General features: G+C 41.3%; 1 protein-coding gene across 6 annotated transcripts in view; it reads right to left on the bottom strand.

Moving 5' to 3' along the window:
• Positions 1-6,255: 6,255 nt before the first annotated feature.
• CDC25C (cell division cycle 25C) overlaps positions 6,256-20,245 on the bottom strand; it is a 28,857-nt gene continuing 14,867 nt past the window's right edge. For 4 of the 6 annotated variants that reach the window (XM_058541200.1, XM_058541177.1, XM_058541188.1 and 1 more), the window contains 7 exons: positions 11,830-11,982; positions 10,759-10,860; positions 9,834-9,896; positions 8,450-8,548; positions 7,767-7,900; positions 7,036-7,147; positions 6,256-6,836 (listed from right to left, as the gene is read on the bottom strand). In XM_058541200.1, coding sequence (XP_058397183.1) covers positions 6,687-6,836; positions 7,036-7,147; positions 7,767-7,900; positions 8,450-8,548; positions 9,834-9,896; positions 10,759-10,860; positions 11,830-11,982 — 813 coding nt within the window. In that variant the 3' untranslated portion in view covers positions 6,256-6,686. The remainder of the gene's footprint in view (positions 6,837-7,035; positions 7,148-7,766; positions 7,901-8,449; positions 8,549-9,833; positions 9,897-10,758; positions 10,861-11,829; positions 11,983-20,245) is intronic. The other 2 variants (XM_058541209.1, XM_058541218.1) reach the window with 2 other exon arrangements.

A 20,245-nucleotide genomic window follows, 5' to 3' on the forward strand; every position in this document is an offset into this window, starting at 1 on the left:
CAGCACGGATGTTAGCCCAGGGCCAGTCTTCGTCAGCAAAAACAAGAGGATTGGCATGGATGTTAGCTCAGGGCTGATCTTCCTCACACACAAGAAAAGCCTCTTTCTCACTTTCTGGAACCCCAACCCCCACCACCACCACCAAAAGAAAGAACGATCGCCACAAATGAAATCTTGTAACAAACCTTGAACAAACCAGCACAAGGGCACTTGCATTTCTAGTATTTTTTTTCTTTTAGAATTTGCACATGTATGATTTCATTTCCCCTTATTAGTATCTTCAAGGGTAACATTTGGTGGTTGTCATAAACCCCCGAGATTCTGAAAAGATGGGTCCCAGACAGGTGAAATGGCTTTGCTGGGAGCAGACCTGGAGTCAGATCCGAGGACCTTTGCCAGACTAGACTCCTCCAAAATTCAGCCCCTTCAGTGTCATCAAAGAGGAAAAAGGATTAAACTTCCCTCAGACTAAATAGCAGAGATTTCCCTGGACGAAAGAAAAGATCACTGAGGAGGGTGGCTGGAGAGAACATTTAGGAGCCTCCTCATTTTCAGATGATGTTTCAAAGAGCAAGCTACTCTACCAAGATTAAACAGCTAGACAGAAACATGGCTGTGCCCAGAACCCAGGATTTCTACCAGTAAGGGTAAGGGTGTTCTTTGGACCCAGGGCAGATTCCCACCTGCTCCCAGGGTAAAGATAGAGGCAGAATGACTTGGAAGAATGAGAACTAAGCAGTACTTAAAAAGAGAGAGAGAAGAGGGTGATGAAAGGAAGTGGAGGTTTTCTTCCCCTAACCCTCCAACCAAGCCCTCTCCTTACCTCCACAGCCGGCCTGGCAGAGGGCCAGGAGGGAGGGTACTGAGCAGCTCAATATAAACCTCTGAGATTTATTGGCTACTGCTTCTGAATATGGCCATCCTGCTGTGGCCTCTGGGGGGCATTTGCCGATGTAATCAGCCCAGAAAGAGAGTCATTCCAGCCAGGGGTGTAAATCACCCTTCACAAAAGCTAGGAGAGAGACATGTGGCCCTAGATAAGGAAGGAGACTGATGTGGCCTCTTGTGCCCTTTCTTCCCGTCTCCTGCCCAGGGGGAGCTGGTTCCTGAGCTGTAATGCACTTTAAATGGAGTTTGTGCTTCGTTTTAATCTATATCTGCCCTGCCAGTCTTACAGGAGAGCTGGGAAAGTGAACATCTGGCTACTCAGCTTTTGTACAGGGCCTGTTTCCCCCCAGCTCCACCCTACGTCTATGTACCTTTCCCAAGCCCTCCCCTCCAGTCAGTCTAGGAAACGTGTAGTTGGGGAGCTGATAGCCCCCACTTTCCACTTCACTCTGGCAATAGTTTCAAAACAGAATTTACAAAGCAAAAGGTAACAATTTCGGGTGGTTGGGATGCTAGGAAAGGGCTGAGACCTACAACTCAACAAAGACATGGGGTGGTCAAGGGGTGCTCTCCCCCTCCTTCAGCAACCAAGCCAAATCAAGTTTGGGGTAGGAGGGTAGGTTGGGAAAAGGCGTTTGCTCAGGGTGCCTACTCTAAGTGTCTACTCAATGCTATCACCATGGAATGGACCAGGAAGGCAGGAACAAGGTCAAGCTGATGGGCTGAGAGGAATGCCCAATTCCACCTGTAAGAGGCCAGCCTCATTGTGAGAGTAAATGAGATGCCTGGAGCATATTTCTGTCTGGGTTACTGCAGTGGAGAGCCTGACATCATTGGGCCTTTAATGAGGAATGGTAACTAAGGCTAGAGGAGGGTTGAGGAAGCCTCTGCAAATAAATATGAGTACAAGACTAATATTGACAGCTCCTCCAGCACACCCTCTCCCCACCAACCATGTCCTCTGTGACTGCCAACACCTGCTAGATAAGCAGCATTGCCGTTGGGAACCTTGTGGATAATGATAATGACAAATGAGCCAGTCCTTTCTACAAAGATGATGTTACTCAGCCATCATTCAATTCAATGTCTTTTGAGACTGATTATGGGTCCAGCTGTGTGCCAGGTGCAAAAATGATTAAGACACAAACTCTGCCCTGGGGGGTCCTTGCAATCCACTGATTGGGGCTCAAAGGTCCAAAGACCCTGTACCTTACTCCACTTTCATTTTTTTTTAATTTCCCCCAAAGCCCCAGTAGATAGCTGTCTGTCATAGTTGCACATCCTTCTAGTTGCTGTATGTGGGATACGGCCTCAGCATGGCCAGAGAAGTGGTGCATCGGTGCGCGCCCAGGATCCGAACCCGGGCCACCAGTAGTGGAGCGTGCGCACTTAACCACTAAGCCACGGGGCCAGCCCTCCACTTTCATTTGTAATCTTGGTTTTGGGCCAGCCCTCCACTTTCATTTGTAATCTTGGTTTTCTGCCTTCTATCAAGCCCTCTTTAACTGTTGAGCTTTAGTTCCTGCTGCTATCCAAGTTAATCCTGAGTGTTAGCAGTATAGTGAATAATAGTTAAGAGCACAAGCTTTATAGACTGCCTGGGTTCAAATGCCATTTCCAACACATGCTGGGTGACCTTAAGCATGTCACTTAATTTTTCTGTGCTTCAGTTTATTCATCTGTAAAATTAATAATAGTATCTACTTCATATAACAGTTGTGAGGATTAAACACGTATATATTGAGTAAAGGGTTTAGCATAGTGCCTGGCACACACCAAGCACTGAATAAATGATATCATCCCAGGTGGCATGCAGGAGTTAATTATTCTGTGAACTTGGCCAGCCCCCACCACCCCACCTACTGCTTTGGAGCTAGAAGCTATAGTACTTCTTCCTTTTGCTGAATATACTAGTGGGCCAGCATGTTTGTAGGGATGGGAACAAAGAGAATCATTTTCTACCTTGTCAGTTTCTTGAGGGCAGGGACTGTGTCATATCTGAATATCTGTGGTAATTAAGATTGACAATCCTAGATATATGTTTAAAGGAATTGGTGTTTCCCTAACATTTGCCTGAACTGAATGGGGAAAGAAAATCCTCCATGCCTCCCACTTTATACTCCTGATAAGGAAAGGGAAATGCTCCTCCCCTCTCTATAGCAGAGGTCAACCAGGTCCTAGGCTGAGATTGACCACCAGAAGCAGTTTTTAAACCAACAGCTTTCCATTCTTTATTACTTGACTTCACGATGAACAAATACCAGTCGGTGCAAGGACACCGATGCAGAGCTAACCCTCTAGATGGTCTTGTGCCGAGGTTTCTGAGCTAGGGTCTTAGTGTCTGCCCTTAGCCTCATTTCCCAAGCCCAAGCAACCCTACGGCCCTGACTTCTCAAGTACCTATAATTGAGGCTCTTACATATTTAACACTTAATACAGTGCTAACTTAGGAAGGCACAATGTTCATTCATGAGGGTTTGGTAACAACAAAATTCATTAAGGAGCCATACCTCCTGGTCACAAATCCCAACTCTGCCCTTAATTAGCTGTGTGATCTTAAACAAGTTACTTAATCCCTCTGTTCCTCAATTTCTTTATCTGTAAAACATGCATAAAAATGACTACCTGCCTCACAGGATTGTTGTAAAAATTAGTTTACATATATAAAATGAGTTCATAAAAAGTCTTGCATGTAGTAAGCACCTGAAAAGTGTTAGCTACTATTATTATTGTTCCCGAAAATAACATGAGTCAAATCACATGGTACCTATATAGTTGGAGAATATTAAAAGAAATTATATGGCAAAATGTTGCCCTCTATGCAAATATAATTTTTCACAAAGTAGATAACTAATTAAGCTCTAGTTCTTTGTTTTGTAACTCAGAATTTCCACTTAATTAAAATAACTGAAATGTGAACACATGTGCACCAGTCTTTTCCCAGGTGGGGGCTTGGTTCTGCCTTTCTAAGGAGAATTATCAGGAAATGACCCACTGGGGAAGGCAATGAGTCGGGGACCCCTCCTCACACTTGGAAGTGGAGGTGCTTCAAGCAGTGTCCTCCCTGCTTGTGGGGGTGGGAGGAGGGTGGGACAGAGGAGCAGCATCTTTCCCTCAGCCATTCCCACCTAGTGTAGCAGCAGCTTTTCTCTCCCTTTTCCTCCCAGCCTTTCTGAGCTCTGAGCTCAAGGGCTCAGGGAGAAGGCCAGAGAGGTAGCTTCCCTCTGGACAGACAGACACAAGCGAGGAGTGGAGGTGGCAGGCTCCAGTGGCTGGCTTAGAGAATACAGCAGTGCCCTCTGCTGTGAGGCATGCAAGTGGCAGTCCAGGAGAACAGCACTTGGGAACCTTGCAAAAAACAGTCCAGCTGCTGCCCTGCTTCCCTCCCGCTCACTTGAAAAAAGTCTCTCTGCTCTAGAACCTGGGAAGATGTCATTTTTGTCTCTGTTCTATCTCAGCCTGGGCTTCAGAGCCCTCTGTCCTTTTCTAATCCTGGGTGATCACTACTACTAGATTAATACCAGAGAATGACATTGTTCAGTCAATTCCACTGCCACCCAGGCCAAGTAGGGCCGTACCTCACTAGGCTGACAAAGCCTACTCACCTTAAAGAGCTCTAAGAAAGGAAAGCCGGGGCTATTATTGAAGACTACAGTTCAAAACATCCCCTTAAGTATAACCGATCTTTCTTGGTACTTTTATATTATTTTATTCCTATCTTCATATAGCACAAATCTTTACTTCCAAGCATCTTAAATCCTAAAGCTGTCTTTGTGAGATGTGAAATGGAGTGGGGAAGAATTTGGGAAATGGGAAAAGTCAAAACCCCACTGAGACTGTAGACAAGGAAACTTTTTTTTTTTTTTTTTTTGAAGAAAGCCTTAACTGGGGAGTAAAATTATACCTCTGTGTTTAACATCTGTTCCTTTGGTTATTTCTCACAGTAGTGCCTTTTTAAATAGTTCTTTGATGCCCAAAATATACTGTTAAATATTATGCAAGCATTTTAAATTTTGTTTGGGTCCCATAAAGAGGATGGAAATGATTTTAATAGTTGTAATTATGCATCCCAATGATGAGCTCTGCCATCAAGGAAACTTGCAAGCAGAATCCCTACCTTGGGACCATTGGCCTTCCTTGCCCATGCTCTCCCCTTTCTCTCTAACCACCAGCTGGTAACTAAATTCCTCTAGTGTCCTAAACTGGCTTTTTTTTTTTTTTTTTTTGATTTTTATTGATATTTTAATGGTTTCTAACATTGTGAAATTTTGGGTTGTACATTTTTGTTTGTCCATCACCCCATATATGACTCCCTTCACCCCTTGTGCCCACCCCCCACCCCCACTTCCCGGGTAACCACAGTCCAGTTTTCTCTGTCCATGTGTTGGTTTATATTCCACATATGAGTGAGATCATACAGTGTTTGTCTTTCTCTTTCTGGCTTATTTCACTTAACATAATACGCTCCAGGCCCATCCATGTTGTTGCAAATGGGACGATTTTTAGACAAGGAAACTTTTGATCTCAAATCAGACCTATCACCTGCCTTAGAGAATGCCAATCATTGTGGTTTTCTTTTTTTTTTTTATTGTTTTCTTTCTTTTTTTTTTTTTTTCTGTGAGGAAGATCAGCCCTGAGCTAACATCCATGCTAATCCTCCTCTTTTTGCTGAGGAAGACTGGCTCTGAGCTAACATCTATTGCCAATCCTCCTCCCTTCTTTTTTTTTTTTCCCCAAAGCCCCAATAGATAGTTGTATGTCGTAGTTGCACATCCTTCTAGTTGCTGTATGTGGGACATGGCCTCAGCATGGCCGGAGAAGCGGTGCGTCGGTGCGTTCCCGGGATCCGAACCCAGGCCGCCAGTAGCAGAGCGCGCACACTTAACTGCTAAGCCACGGGGCAGGCCCACATTGTGGTTTTCTGAGCCTATATACCAGAGTGCTGGGTCTGGGGCACACTTTCAGCTAACTCATACCATGGAATGGTCTAGGAAAGGAAAGCCTGGAATATTGCTGAAAAATGCAGGTTAAAAGGTTTTCCTTAATTCCAGAGCAGCGGTTCTCAAGTCTTGGTACACATTGGAATCACCTAAAAGGGAGATTTCCAAAACCCAAATTTCTAGGCCCGAACCTCAGAGGTTCTGATTTAGTAGGTCTGGGGTGGGGCTCGAAAATTTGCATTTCAAACAAGTTCAGATGATGCTGACGGTTCAGGGCCCAAACTTTGAGAACCACTGGTCTAGAACAAAGCACCATGGCCTCAGCTCTGAATAGAGATGGTTGCACCTTTATGTCTGAAGGAGTCTGATTTAGTGATCACTACCTTATACAGATCTTCTAGGAGCAGACTGGGCTCACAATCACATCTCTCATTCTGCAATGTTTATTTTCCCATTTAAGAAAAAGAAAGAGAGGGAAACAAAGCAGGAAAATACAGAGAAAGAGGGTGGGCAACTCTTTTGCATAGCCAGAAGCCCAGGGAGAGAAAGAGCTGGCTGGCTTGTGAGAAGACACAAGTAGTTGGGAAGAGAATGCAACCACTTCCTGAAGCAACACAACTATCTATGCAACCCCATGCTACAGCCTTACAGAGCCAGCTCTAGGACTTAACCACGAGCCAGCAGCTTTACTGAACTCTAACCAATCGCCAGGCCTGGGATTTCATTAGTTTGGCAGCCTGTTGATTTGCAGACATCTTTTAACGATCTTGGGTTAACACATAGAAGATGGCCTCTTTCTGCTCAGAGTTTCTACAGTGTCTTTTGGTGACTCCTAGGCAGCCAGCAACTGATCCATTATCATGGGCTCACATCCTTCACCAGTAAGGCAATCTGCTCCTGCAGCTGCCGCTCCCCTTCCCATGCTTTGCTCTGGCTCTGACACCTCAGCAGCTCAGCCTTATGGTCCTGGTGATGCATAGGGCAGTAGCTCTGTGGTTCGCACAGCTCCTGAAAGGTAGAGGACAGAGTAAGGGATCCTCTAGACTCCTGAACTCTGCCTACTAAGTCTAAGAGAGATGCTGCTGGTAGTGGCTAAGAAGGAGCAGCAGTTTCTTCTCAGAGGGCTTTGCAGGCCCTGGGAGTTGCATGCTAAAGTTGGCTCCCCAAGTCTGAGCTCCCCTGTTGCCCCATATGCCCCTTCCTTTACCATATAATCTGGAAAGAAGTCTCTGTAGCCCCCTTTGAGGATATATAGCTCTGGGTAGTACAATGCAGGATACTGGTTCAGAGCCCTGTCTTCTTCCCTCAGAGAGCGGCACCTTTAGAGAAAATCCGGAGATGGGTGGGTGGAAAGAAGCAAGGTTAGAATTCCCTGGGCCATTCACTAGGGAGGGGGAGGAAGAAGAGACTATTGCTAACTCCAAAAAAGACCTCCAGATCTCACTGTTCTTACAAAACAAGGTTCAAGTAGACGCCGGCACAGTGGCGTAGTGGTTAAATGCACGCACTCTGCTGCGGGCAGCCCGGGGTTCGGATCCCGCTTGTCAAGCCATGCTGTGGCAGCGTCCCATATAAAGTGGAGGAAGATGGGCATGGATCTTAGCCCAGGGCCAGTCTTCCTCAGCAAAAAGAGGAGGATTGGCGACAGATGTTAGCTCAGGGCTGATCTTCCTCACACACACAAAAAAGGTTCAAGTAGCACCACACTTTCTTCTTTCCTCCATTGATGTCTCATTCCCAATCCTTTTTCCTTCACTGCTCCAAATTTTTAAATTGTAGAAACCCTTTCCTTCCATCTCCCTAACATTCTTCAAACTGCAGTAGAAAGCATTCATTTATCTCAGCCTCTGTCTGAACTGCTCTGGGAAGGTCCCTGGTTGTTAAGTCTCAAGTTAAGATCCATTTCTATCACCCACCCTACCCCATGTAGACACTCACATTCGGGGACCCCTCTCTGAGGAGAATTCACAGTGGAACACGATGATTATTCTTTTCTGGGTGTCCAAAGGGACAATGGGCTTCTTCAGAAAAAAGTTATACAGTTCTTCCTGACTGTACAAGTTTAAGGCTCCCTGTAGAAGAATTTTAATAAGTATTTCCTTAAGGGCCTGTGGACAGCTCCAAAACTTGGAAATAACTGGGATAACATCTTGGGATATTTGGGCCAGGAAGGCTAGATTATAAGCACTTTCAGGGCAGAGATCTAATTATACCTCTGTATCTACTCCCAGGGCCTGGCACAGAGCTTGGTATGTAGTAGGTGCTTGATAAATGTTTGTAGAACTGAACCGCCTAAAGTGTAGGAAATCATTGTGAGGAACATCTATGAGCGGTAAATGTTTGCAAAGTGTTTCTCAGTCCTTGGATTAATGTTTTTATTTCCAGGTAGGAGCCCTTGGCTCCTACAGAAAAAAGGGAGATTGGTCTAGGAAGGAAGGGGAAAGTAAATTGTTCAAGATGTACGGAATTAGAACAGAAATGAGAACTTACAGCCTTGATGTGCTCCAAAAGTATAATCTCTGCCCTAGTTTTAGAGTTCATAGGACCCTTTGTCCACAGACTCTTCTCAATCAAGAGCCATTTCCAGCTCCTCCCCACTAATGACCCCAATGTAACCTCACCTGGATGTGTCCTCCCAGGTACTCATATGGATAGCGGCAATCGATGATATAAAACTTCTCAATCAGACCCTGGAACTTCCCCGACAGTAAGGCAGCCACCTGCACAGAAAATATGATTGAATACCCTGCCCACTGTCACTCCAAGGGAGAGAAGAGCCAGTCACACAGTTTCTTATTTGCTCTCCCTTTAGTCACCCAGGATTCCACTGTATGCCCAGCCTCCAAAGTCCTCCTATATTTGAATTGTGGCAATGGTTCAGTCCACCTCACATAAGAGGATAAAATAGAAAATGGTCTTTTTGGAGAACCAAAATAGCTGGTATTGCCAGGACACCAGGGAAAACTATATTCAGGCTGCTCATCTGGAGGCAAGCATGGCTGCAATCAGCCTCTCAGAAGACATCCAAGTGGCACAGGTAGCAGCTAGAGATCCCAATTTTGCAAGAAGAGATGGGAAATGGTTCCCCACCCTCCACCGTAAAGGAAGAAAGCAAGTCTTTCAGAAAAGGATATGGAAGGAAAGGGTTAATACCTAGAGGCAGAAACTTACACTACTTGTAGGAGTGTAAATTGGCTCAATCTTTCGGGAGGGAACTTTGTAAATACATATAAAAATAAATGTAATTACACTTTGACTCAGCAATTTCTTTTCTAACATCTTAAGTAAACAGAAAAGTACACAAAGATGTGGCACAATAATATTCATCTCAGCATTGTTTTAGGTTATCAAAATATTACAAATAAATATTCAATAATAGGGGTTTGGTTAAATAAATTATACAAGTCAGTATAATAGAATATTATATAGCCATTAAAAGGATAGTATTGATGTCTTTTTATTGATATAGAAAGATATTTATAATGTCTTACTAAGCTAATTGCAATACTACATGTTCATTATGATCCTATTTTTATAAAACATGTGCCAGAATAAAATCTGGAAGGCCATAAGGAAAATATTACTAGTGGTTATCTCTGGTGGCAAGATTGTGGGTAGGTAACTAAATAGTTATTGCACAAACTGGGACACTTTTGAGAGTGAAAGAGAACACTATTAATAATTACCCTGTACTAATAGGTGTAAATGGGATTGTAACATGTAAACCAAGATGTAAGGTCACCTTAATTGGGTGATTTTTCCTATCCTTTCTTTCTTTTCTTCCTTTCTTTGTTTCATAACAATTATATATCATTTGTTTAATTAAAAACAATGGCAACAGAAGAATGGGATAAAAGAGAGTCCTTTAATGCAGCTTTAGTTGAATGAGGAGCCTATGTGAGTGAACACAGTGAGAGGAATACAAATGGAAGTGAGGATTTTATGGACAGGACAGACCAGATGGTAGCTTATGTAATCAGTTACCATCTCCAGAAATCTGCTTACTGTTTCTGGGTTGACGTACTTCAGATCTTGGTGTCTCCCTGACACGGTTGGCAGCGCACATACCTAGAAATACCCAAGAGCTGAAATAACAGCAAGTTTTCTATACCCAAATTTGAGATCAAAGACCATATATCATCCTTCTTTCCAAATGACCTTTAAAACCCCAGAAGCCTTCAAAAATCAATGGTCTCTATAATGTGCATATGCAGCAATTCTATTTCTAAGAACTAATTCTAAGGAACAAATTAAGGATGTGTACAAAGTTTTAGATTTAGCTACAAATATGTAGCTTGGTATAGTTCATAAAGGAAAATTGTAAAAGTAAATATCCTATGAGAAGGGATTTATCAAGATTTATAGGCAGCCAAAAAAACGAAATACTGTGCTATTTAAAAATGATGAAGCAGAACTGTTTAGTGACATGAAAAGATGTTCCTGATATATTAAATGAAGGAAAAAACCCCAGTGCATCACAAAACAGTATAAACTATTTTTTGCGGAAAAACAAAAAATATATTTGTGTATGTGCATGTGTGTTTGTGAAAATACAGAGAAAAAAATCTGGAGGAATATACACCAAGATGTTAAATGTAATAATACTCTGGTTGATAACCTTTGGGGTACATTTCATTTTCTACCTTTTCTGTAATAACAAAGTATTATTTACATAATTTTAAAAGATATTTTTAAAAAGAAAAAAGTAAAAAGCCTCATACCTTCCCCCCGCTCTAGATTTTCCCAGAGTGAATAAGGAATACTTTTGCATCGGAATGTCTTAGGGCCTAGATCTACCACCATAGCACCTTCAGGATATCAAAGAGTACTTGGCGAGGATGCATGATTATACCTAGTGCCTTCTGCAAACAGAGAAGATTCAGATCCAAAATGATTCACTGAAATATAGAATGGATGTAACCAAACTCACCTTGGAGAAATCACCAATCAGATGCCCCTGGTTAGAATCTTCCTCCAGCATCTGAGTGATATTAATGTCACAGAGAGAGACCATCTTCTTTAGACCTAAGCCCTGAAGATGACAAGATTCCTTTCACTCTCAAACCTCATGTTAAAGGTTTAAAAAGCAGGGGATAGAAAGAAGTGGAGACTCATTAAAAATATGCATACCCTTTGATCTAATAATTCCACTTGTTTTCCTAAGGAAATAAAGATATGCACAAAGATTTGGTTGTAAGGATGGATATCCCAGCATGTTTATAATAGAGAAAAATTAATAATAAATTAAATGTTCACTAACAGGGTCTTGGTTAAACAAATCATATTCTCCACGTTATAGATTACTATTATGCCATAAAAAGTATGTAGTAAATTAATTTCATTGACGTGAAAATAAATTCATAATATCATTAAGTAGGTTAGAAAACACGTACTTTGTAATACCACTTTAATAAGAGAAAAAAAATTTGCATAGAAAAGTGTCTGGAAGAAAAAACATCAAGTGTTAACAGTAATTATCTCTGGCCTGTGAGATTATGGGCATTTTGCAACAGCTTCTTTTTGTTTATTTGCTTTTTCTATATTATCATATACTGATTTTATAAAATAGCCAAATATATTTAGATTTTTTTTAAAAGGAGGGGTAGGGGATGAGGGCTAAGTTTTTCAGAAGTTGCTTTCCACTAAACCAGTGTGCTCTATGATGCTGTTTCTGTTAGAACACAGGTAAAACAGCAGTAAGTATCCTTACTAACCAAAGTTCCCTTGTATTCTCTCAGATCTTAAAAAAGAGGGTTGGGAAGACAGCATGGTAACATCATTTCCAAAAGTATAATATAACATAGATATTTATTGTTAAATATTTTACATATGGATGCAGATATAGAAAAGGCAAAAAGAAAGATGGAAAGAACAAAGAGATAAAAAAGTAAAAGTAACGAGGAAGACAAAAAAGATATGCTAAAGCAATCCCCATACCAGAAAAGTAGAGAAGACAATGAGATAGAAGATTAAACACATTCTCATCTTAAAAAGTCCTTACCTTCCTGAGCTCTTTGTGGCTAGAACAATACTTCTCCTTTACTTTATCTGGTATTGGGTTGTCCTTGAATTTTATCACCTGCTTCAGTCGTGGCCTGTTCAAATTCCCTGGCAATGAAGGGGAGCGATACAGACAGCTTCTGTTCAGAGATGCCTGTTTGGGAACATCAAACCCCTAGGTTCTTACTCCTCGAAGTATGTCTGCAGGCCAGCAGCCCAAACATCTCCTGGGAGCTTGTTAGAAATGCAGAATCCCAGATGTTAGGCCTCACCCCAGATCTACCGAATTGAAAATGTGCATTTTAACAAGATGCCCAGGTGATTTCTAGGAACACTCAAGTTTGAGAAGCAGTGCCCTAGATGAGCAACCTGTCTTCCCCTCATTAATATTTTTCTCCTCAGACTGCATGATGTTCCATCTCCCATAGATGTTTTAACTCGAGCCAAACCAAATTCTCCAGCTAACTGTCTTACATGTACCAATTTTTTTGTGTGTGAGGAAGATCAGCCCTGAGCTAACATCTGCCGCCAATCCTCCTCTTTTTGCTGAGGAAGACTGGCCCTGGGCTAACATCGTGCCCATCTTCCTCTACTTTATATGGGACGCTGCCACAGCAAGGCTTAGACAAGCGGTGGGTCAGTGTGCACACCCGGGATCGGAACCCCAGGCCGCCACAGCAGAGTGTGCACGCTTAGCCGCTACACCACCAGGCCAGCCCCTATGTACCAATACTTGTAGGAGAAAGCAAACGCAAGCTCAGGTCCTCTAGTCATGTGATAAAGAACAAACCAAAGTCCAGTTTCTCTATGGGATCCTAAGACACTGACAGTCAAGATTTAAGGACCCCAGCAAAACTGACAATGACAAGCCAAAAAAGTTAACCTGGATGAAAAAATATTAAGCAAGAGTATATGCCACTTTTTTTTGGCAGCAGTTTGAGTGAGAGACAAAAATTATCATTCAGCCTTCTTATAAAGGAGGTTGTTAATGGAGAAGAAAAATAGCAAAATAAGCATCATGCAAGGGAAAAGGAAACACGAGAATCAAATATCAGGATGACCATTATAGGATTGATACTGTGAAGCCCATCAGGAAAAAAAAATGGATTAAATATCATGAAGAACTAGCCTTGGGAGTTGCTGGCCCAAGCGGATGAACTAATGCCTATTTGAAAGGCATGATTTGGGTGTTATACCCAGAGGCAGGGGGATATATTAAGTGACCTCTGATAACAACTTTCAACTAATCTAAGATTCTTATCCTTTGTTCCCAGATACTTTCTACCTCTGGCCTAGATATGACCTTCTCTATATACTCATCTCATTAACCGCTATGGATTGATTTAGGAGGAGGCTAGACAATAAGAGAGTAATAACTGAAAGACAGGTTGATGGTCAATTGTTTCTGGGAGAAGTCAATATTTCACTTTATAATAACTGTGTCTATTACAGTGTTTGTCACACCCATAGTCCCATCCAAGGAAAACTCTACCATTCATGGTGCCAACTACAGGTACAGTCCACATATTACATAACCAATATTCTACACTTACCTTTTCCCTTGGACCCCTGCCAGTTATCTCCCTATGTCCAAACAACCCTGCTGCAAGCCACTGATGACTGGACTACATTGCTAGTTGAACACACCTATTTAGTGGCCTAGAATATGTAAAAATAATCTGGGCCCATCAGGTTCCCTTTCCTGGGAGTTTAACTTGGAAAATGGTGAAATAATTAGGCAGCAGCAGACACCAATGCTTAAAAGGAAGAAGCCAAAAGATACAGTCAAGGCCATGAGGCCAATGGTGAATGGATGGATGCACCAAAGTTACGGTGGGAAAGGACATGTGGTAAAGGACTGAGGAGTAGGCTACCCAGCCTTCATGACAGACTTCCCTTCCTATAACTTCAATTTTGCCCTGAGAAGAAGGCAGGGGAAAGCCAGATCAGGATTTCAAATTTTCTGGCCTTAGTGTAATCTTTGCTTCTTGTAACCAAAAGAGCCTCTCTAGAACACACCATAATTGTTAAGCTAAGGGCTCATTTTAAAGAGCTTGGAATTAATTAGCTACTAAGTGAAATGTATCCATTTTTTAGTATTATATCTAAGAAATCTTTACCTAACCCAAGGTCACAAAAGTTTTCTCCTGTTTTTTTCTTCAGATGTTTTGTAGTTTTAGTTTTTACATTTAGGTCTATGATCCATTTTGTGCTAATTTCTATATATGGTGTGAGGAATGTATTGAGATTTTTGTTTTTGTTTTTCACATGGATTTCCAATTGCTCCAGCACAATTTGTTGAAAAGACTGTGCTTTCTCCATTTAATTGCTTTTGTATCTTGATCTAATTATCAGTTGACCATATATGCATGGGTCTATTTCTCGAATCTCTATTCTGTTGCACTGATGCTTTAGGTCTTTGGTAGCTATTATGATGCTGACAATAATGATGCTGACAATAAAGGTGATAAACATCTTTTTGGGTTTCATATAGTCCAAGGATAAGAAGACAGAAATAAATGATAGTAGGAAACTACTTTAACAAACAGAAACAGCCACTACTGTTTTGACAGACTCTTCTCAATGTTTATATGAAAACAAATGGAAACTTCACAAAGAGTGTAAGTGCTAGGTTATGGAGGGATGATGATGATGATGATACTTTAGCTTTGTCTAGTTAGCTGGAATTTTCCCAGTTCCTAGAAGCTGGTGTGGGGAGATATCAAGACCAGGTGGCTTAGATGACACTCGAAATCAATCCGTTAGTGGTTTTAATTCTTTAAGGAATCATTGGCCTTTCCAAATCTTGGAGTTTTAAGCACTGAAAAGGCCAGAAAGAACAAAAGGAAACTTGCTAAGCTTAATTCTACCTGCAGATTTTATAAAAAGGTTTAATTGAATAATTACTATTTTGTAAACCAAGGAGGCATCACCATTTCCTCATAGCCTATACACTCTTCAACACACATAGGGCTGGCTTCTGTCTGTACCACTCTACTGCTCTTGTCAAGGTTATCAACAATCTTCATGTTACCACATGTTGCTTCCATTGAGTTGGCTACTCCCTTCTTTGGCTTCAATGGCACCTCCTAGTTTTTTTAGTTTATTTCTAGTATAGGCACCCCCAATACTAAAAGAACGGTGACACTTCTACCTCTCTGTTGCTCCTTCTCAGTCTTCTTTGTCTGGCCTCCTCACCTACCAAATCTCTAATGGATGTTGGATTCATCAGGGCTAGGTCCTGGTCCTTTTCCCTTTTATCTCCTCACTCTTGCCATAGGTGATTTTTTCTACCCATGAGTTTAAATTCTCCCTCTATGCTCATGACTCAAGTTTCTTTCTCCAGTCAAGACGCCTGCTCTTACTTCCAGCCTTCCATATCCACACACCTGCATGACACATGAGTCTCTACTAGGTGACATAGCAGTGAATACGAGAGTGAAAGAGATAGACAAACAAATAAATATTCTCTGTACTTTTATGTAGTGATAAGTATTATAAGTAAAAATAAAGAAGGATAAAAAGATAGGAAAAATATTGGAGTTGGAAAGCTTGTTCAGGAGAGGCCTTCCTGATAAGGTGACATATGTGGATAAATGAGACTGAAATGAGAGAGAAAAATCATGTGCTGCCTAGGGGAAGAGTGTTCCAGGCTGAAGGAACAACAAATGCAAAGGCCCTGGTGAGAATAGCAAGGCCAGTGACGGCCACATTTAGTATGGTACCATTTTTAGAAAGCTCAAAAACTAATTGAAGCGATACAATAAACCAACTAGACCTAACAGACATCTATGGAACACTGTACCCAACAACAATAGCATATATATTCTTCTCAAATACACATGGAACATTCTCCAGGATAGATCATATACTAGGTCATAAAACAAGACTCAATAAAGTTTAAAGGATTGAAATCATACAAAGTATGTTCTCTTACCACAATGGAATAATTAGAAATTAATAACAGAAAAAATCTGGAAAATTCACAAATATGTGGAAATTAAACAACACACTCCTAAATAACCAGTGGGTCAACAAAGATCAAAAGGAAAATTAGAAAATACTTTGAGATGAATGAAAATGAAGATACAACATACCAAAACTTATAGGATGCAGCTAAAGTAGTTCTTAGATGAAAATTTATAGCTGTAAATGCCTATAATAAAAAAGAAAGGGGCCATCCCTGTGGTGTAGTAGTTGGGTTCATGTGCTCTGCTTCAGTGGCCCGGGGTTCATGGGTTTGGATCCCAGGTGTGGTCCTATACACTGGTCATCAAGCCATGCTGTGGTGGCATCCCATATACAAAATGGAGGAAGACTGGCACAGATGTTAGCTCAGGGACAATCTTCCTCACCAAAAGAAGAAAAAGAAAAAAGATCTCAAGTCAATGACCTAACCTTCCACCAAAGAAAAAACTAAACCAAAGTAAACAGAAGGAAGGAAATAAGAAAGATGAGAGCAAAACTTAATGAAGTAGAGAATAGAAAAACAAGAGAGAAAAAACAACAGAACCAAAAGTTAGTTCTTTGAAAAAAATCAGCAAAGTTGACAAACCTTTAGCTAGACTGACTAAGAAAAAGAGAGAAGACTCAAATTACTAAAATCAGGAATGAAAGAGGAGACATTACTACCAACCTTACAGAAATAAAAAAAGATCATAAGGGACTACTATGAACAACTCTATGCCAATGAATGAGAAAACTTAGATTAAATGGGAAAATTCCTAAAAAGACAAAAACTACTGAAACTGACTCAAGAAGAAACAGAAAACCTGACTAGACCTACAAAAAGTAGAGATTGAATTAGTAATATAAAAACTTCTCACAAAGAAAAGCCCAGGCCCAGATGGCTTCACTGAGGAATTCTGCCTCACATTTAAAAAAGAAATAAAAACACAAACTCTTTCAGAAAATTGAAAGAGAATTCTCTCCAAATGATGACAGCATTACACTGATACTAATACCAAAGACATTACAAGGCAAACAACAGTAAAGATCGTATTTCTCATGAACATAGAGGCAAAAATTCTCAATCAAATTTTAGCAAATCAAATCCAATAATATATAAAAAGGATAATATATCATGACCAAGTAAGGTTATCACAGGAATCCAAGGTTGTTTTAACACTTGAAAATCAATCAATTTAATTCACCATATCAACAGGTTAAAAAAAAACTCGTATGATCATATCAACGGATGCAGAGAAAGCATTTGACAAAATCTAGCATCTGTTCCTGCTAAAATCTCTCAGCAAACTAGGAATAGAACCGAACTTCCTCAGTCTGATAAGTGGCATCTCAAGAAACCTATACCTAATCATCATAATCAATGGAGAAAAACTGGATGATAATCAATGGATTTTCCATTATCAATGGAAAAAACCTATAAGATCAGGTACAAGGCTAGGGGCTGTCAATAATTTTTAAGATTGTAAAGGGGTCCTGATACCAAAAAATTTCAGAACTATTAATCCAGGAGAAAAGGGAAAACTGATAATAGAGGAGAGAGAAAGATCCAGAAGAAATACTGCAGGAGCAGACAAGAGGAGATGCTTCCACCTGACTCAGGGTTTTTGCAAAGTCTTTACAATGGCCTATAGGGCCTTACATGATCTGCTCTCCTGCTACCTACTCTCTGCCCTCATCGCCCTCTCTGCACTTGCTCACTTTGCTCCAGGCACACTGGCCTCCTTGCTGTTCCATGAACTTGCCAAACACAGTCCCACCTCAGAAACACTGTACTTGCTTTTCCTTCTGCTGGAATAACTCATTCCTCCTGATTATCTGTTTGTTTGGCTCCCTCGCTGCTTCAGATGTCTGCTCAAATGTTACTCTCAGAGAGGTCTTTCTCTAATCTCCTCAATCTACTAAAAATATCAACTCCCACTTTACTCCAACCCAATCCAGGTACTCCCTATTCTCTCTCTCTTTTTTTTTTTTTGTCAGGAGGACTAGCCCTGAGCTAACATCTGATGCTAATCCTCCCCTTTTTCTTGAGGAAGATTGGCCCTGGGCTAACATCCGTACCCATCTTCCTCTACTTTATATGGGACACCACCACAGCATGGCTTGTCAAGCGGTGCATCGGTGCGCGCCCGGGATCTGAACCTGCGAACCCCGGACTGCCGAAGCGGCGCGTGCGCACTTAACGGTTGCGCCACCGGGCCAGCCCAAGGTACTCACTATTCTCTTTACCCTGCTTTTCTACCATAGTATTTTTACCATCTGTCATATTATAAATGTATTTGTTTATTTGTCTGTTTCCTCCTGACTAGAATGTAAGCTCCACGAGAGCAGGGACTTTGTTGTGTTCACTACTCTATCCCCAGCAATACTGAATGAACGAATTAATAGCATGCAGTGTGAAGCGGGGGGCTTTAGATAGGAAGGAGCAGGGACACTCCATGCAGTGTAACAAGAGGGGGCTTTAGATAGGAAGGAGCAGGGACACTCCATGCAGTGTAACAAGAGGGATGGCAGATTATATAGGTATCAGAACAGAGAGGTTGCTATATTTGGTGAGAAAAGGAGGTAGTTTTCTTCTGATTGCTTCTGTTTTCTCTGAAACAAAACACCTAAAACTTAACATGTCTAAAGTCATCCTTGATTCCATCCTTCCTTCACAGCCTATATTCAATGGATCAAGTCCCATTGAATCTATATCCAAAATACATTTTGAATTCATCCATTTTCTCTCTGTCTCCACAGCCACCACCTTAGTCCAGGCTACTACAAACTCTCCCTGGGATTACTGCAATAGCTTCCTACTTCTACCTGCTTCCAACTGTTTTTTTTTCTCCTTCCAACTTTTAACCCTCTCCGATCCACTCCTCATCCAGTAACAAGAGTGGTCTTCATAAAACAAATCAGGTCACTATTCCCCTGCTTAAAACCCTCCAATAGCTTCCCACTCTACTCAGAATAAAATCCAAACACTCACCATAGCCTAAAGGCCCTGCATGCTCTGCCTCCTGCCTACCTCTTCGTTCCCACCTTAGGTAGCTCTCCCTCACACTCACACCAGCTTCTCAGTTCCTTGAACATACCAAGATCTTTTCAACCTTGGGACCTTTGCACCTACAATATTCCCTCCTCGTGGAATGCTCTTGCCTCTACTCTTGTCATATACGGTTCTTTCACAACTAGAGTGACCAACTCATCCCAGTTTGTCTGGGACTTTCCCAGTATTAGCATTAAAAGTCCCATGTTCTAGGAACTTCCTCAGTTGCAGGCAAACTGGGACAGTTCATCAACCTGTTCTCAACTTAATATTTTCTGCTCGAGGAGGCCTTTCCTAATTAAAAGTTCCCTTATATTAGTCTCTATCTCAGTCCCCATTTTATTTCTATCATTACACGTGGACAATTTGCTTGTCTGTTATGGCAGTCATTCGCAATTTGGCTACAAAGCATCCTGTTTTAGTAAAATCTCAAATTAGATGGGAGGCAGCCCTGCCTTCTGATAAACAGGCCAAAGGGGGACAGATACTCCCTTTTGCATTCTCCTATAGCCAACTAGATATTCCTGCCTGCATTTTGAACCTTGAGGAGTAACACAAAAGCACGGCATTGGTTGAGACTTTTTTATGCATCATAGTGGAGAATATAGTGGGTGGCAGCAAATGTCCCTGAGCAGCAGAGTCCAGCAGCAGGTTGGATTATGTTCTGTGGCAGGGGGACAGTAATGGTGGCACTGAGTGTCCAGCCAGCAAGTGGTAGTATCCCGAGCACAATCTACTCTAGTAGAATTTTGGCCAGGCCCTACCTTGTTTTCTGGTCTTTCTGGTAATTCTCTGAGTTCCTCAATACCCTCCAGAAAAATCCCTTTTCTACTTGAGGTAACTAGAATCAGTTTCTGTTATTTGCAACCAAGAACTCTAACTAGAACATCTATTAACTTGATAAACATGTTTTTTTGTTGTTGTTCTTTGATGTCTCCCTGACAAGAACATAAACCCCAAGAGGGCATGAACCTAGTCTGCTTTGTTCACCATTCTATCACCAGTGCCTAGCACAGTACCTGACATTTCACAGGTACTCAATAAATATTTTTTAAATGAATGAATTAGAAATCACTAAGGTTACACCAATCTCCAAGGAGTTCACTGCCTTATAAGGTATCTACTTCCATTTAGCATCAAAGAGGCAAACCAATAACAAAAAATCTCTACCCTTTTTCTAATCTAAAACCTACTGCTATGTATACTCTTATACAGGGGGTCCTTAATTGAAAATGATTTTATAAGAGTTACAATCCAAGAAAATGAGTCCATAAAGGGAATTAATATATTTTAAAGACCAACAAAATAAATACCTAAGAGCCATATGCTATTCTTCCATGTAAACATACAAAACTTTCAGAGTATTTCCTGCGGTCAGTCTATTTTTAAATCCACTCTCCTACACCGTCTATATTAT

This window comes from Diceros bicornis, chromosome 1 (genome assembly GCF_020826845.1).
Source record: "Diceros bicornis minor isolate mBicDic1 chromosome 1, mDicBic1.mat.cur, whole genome shotgun sequence".
NCBI classification, from domain to species: Eukaryota; Metazoa; Chordata; class Mammalia; order Perissodactyla; family Rhinocerotidae; genus Diceros; species Diceros bicornis.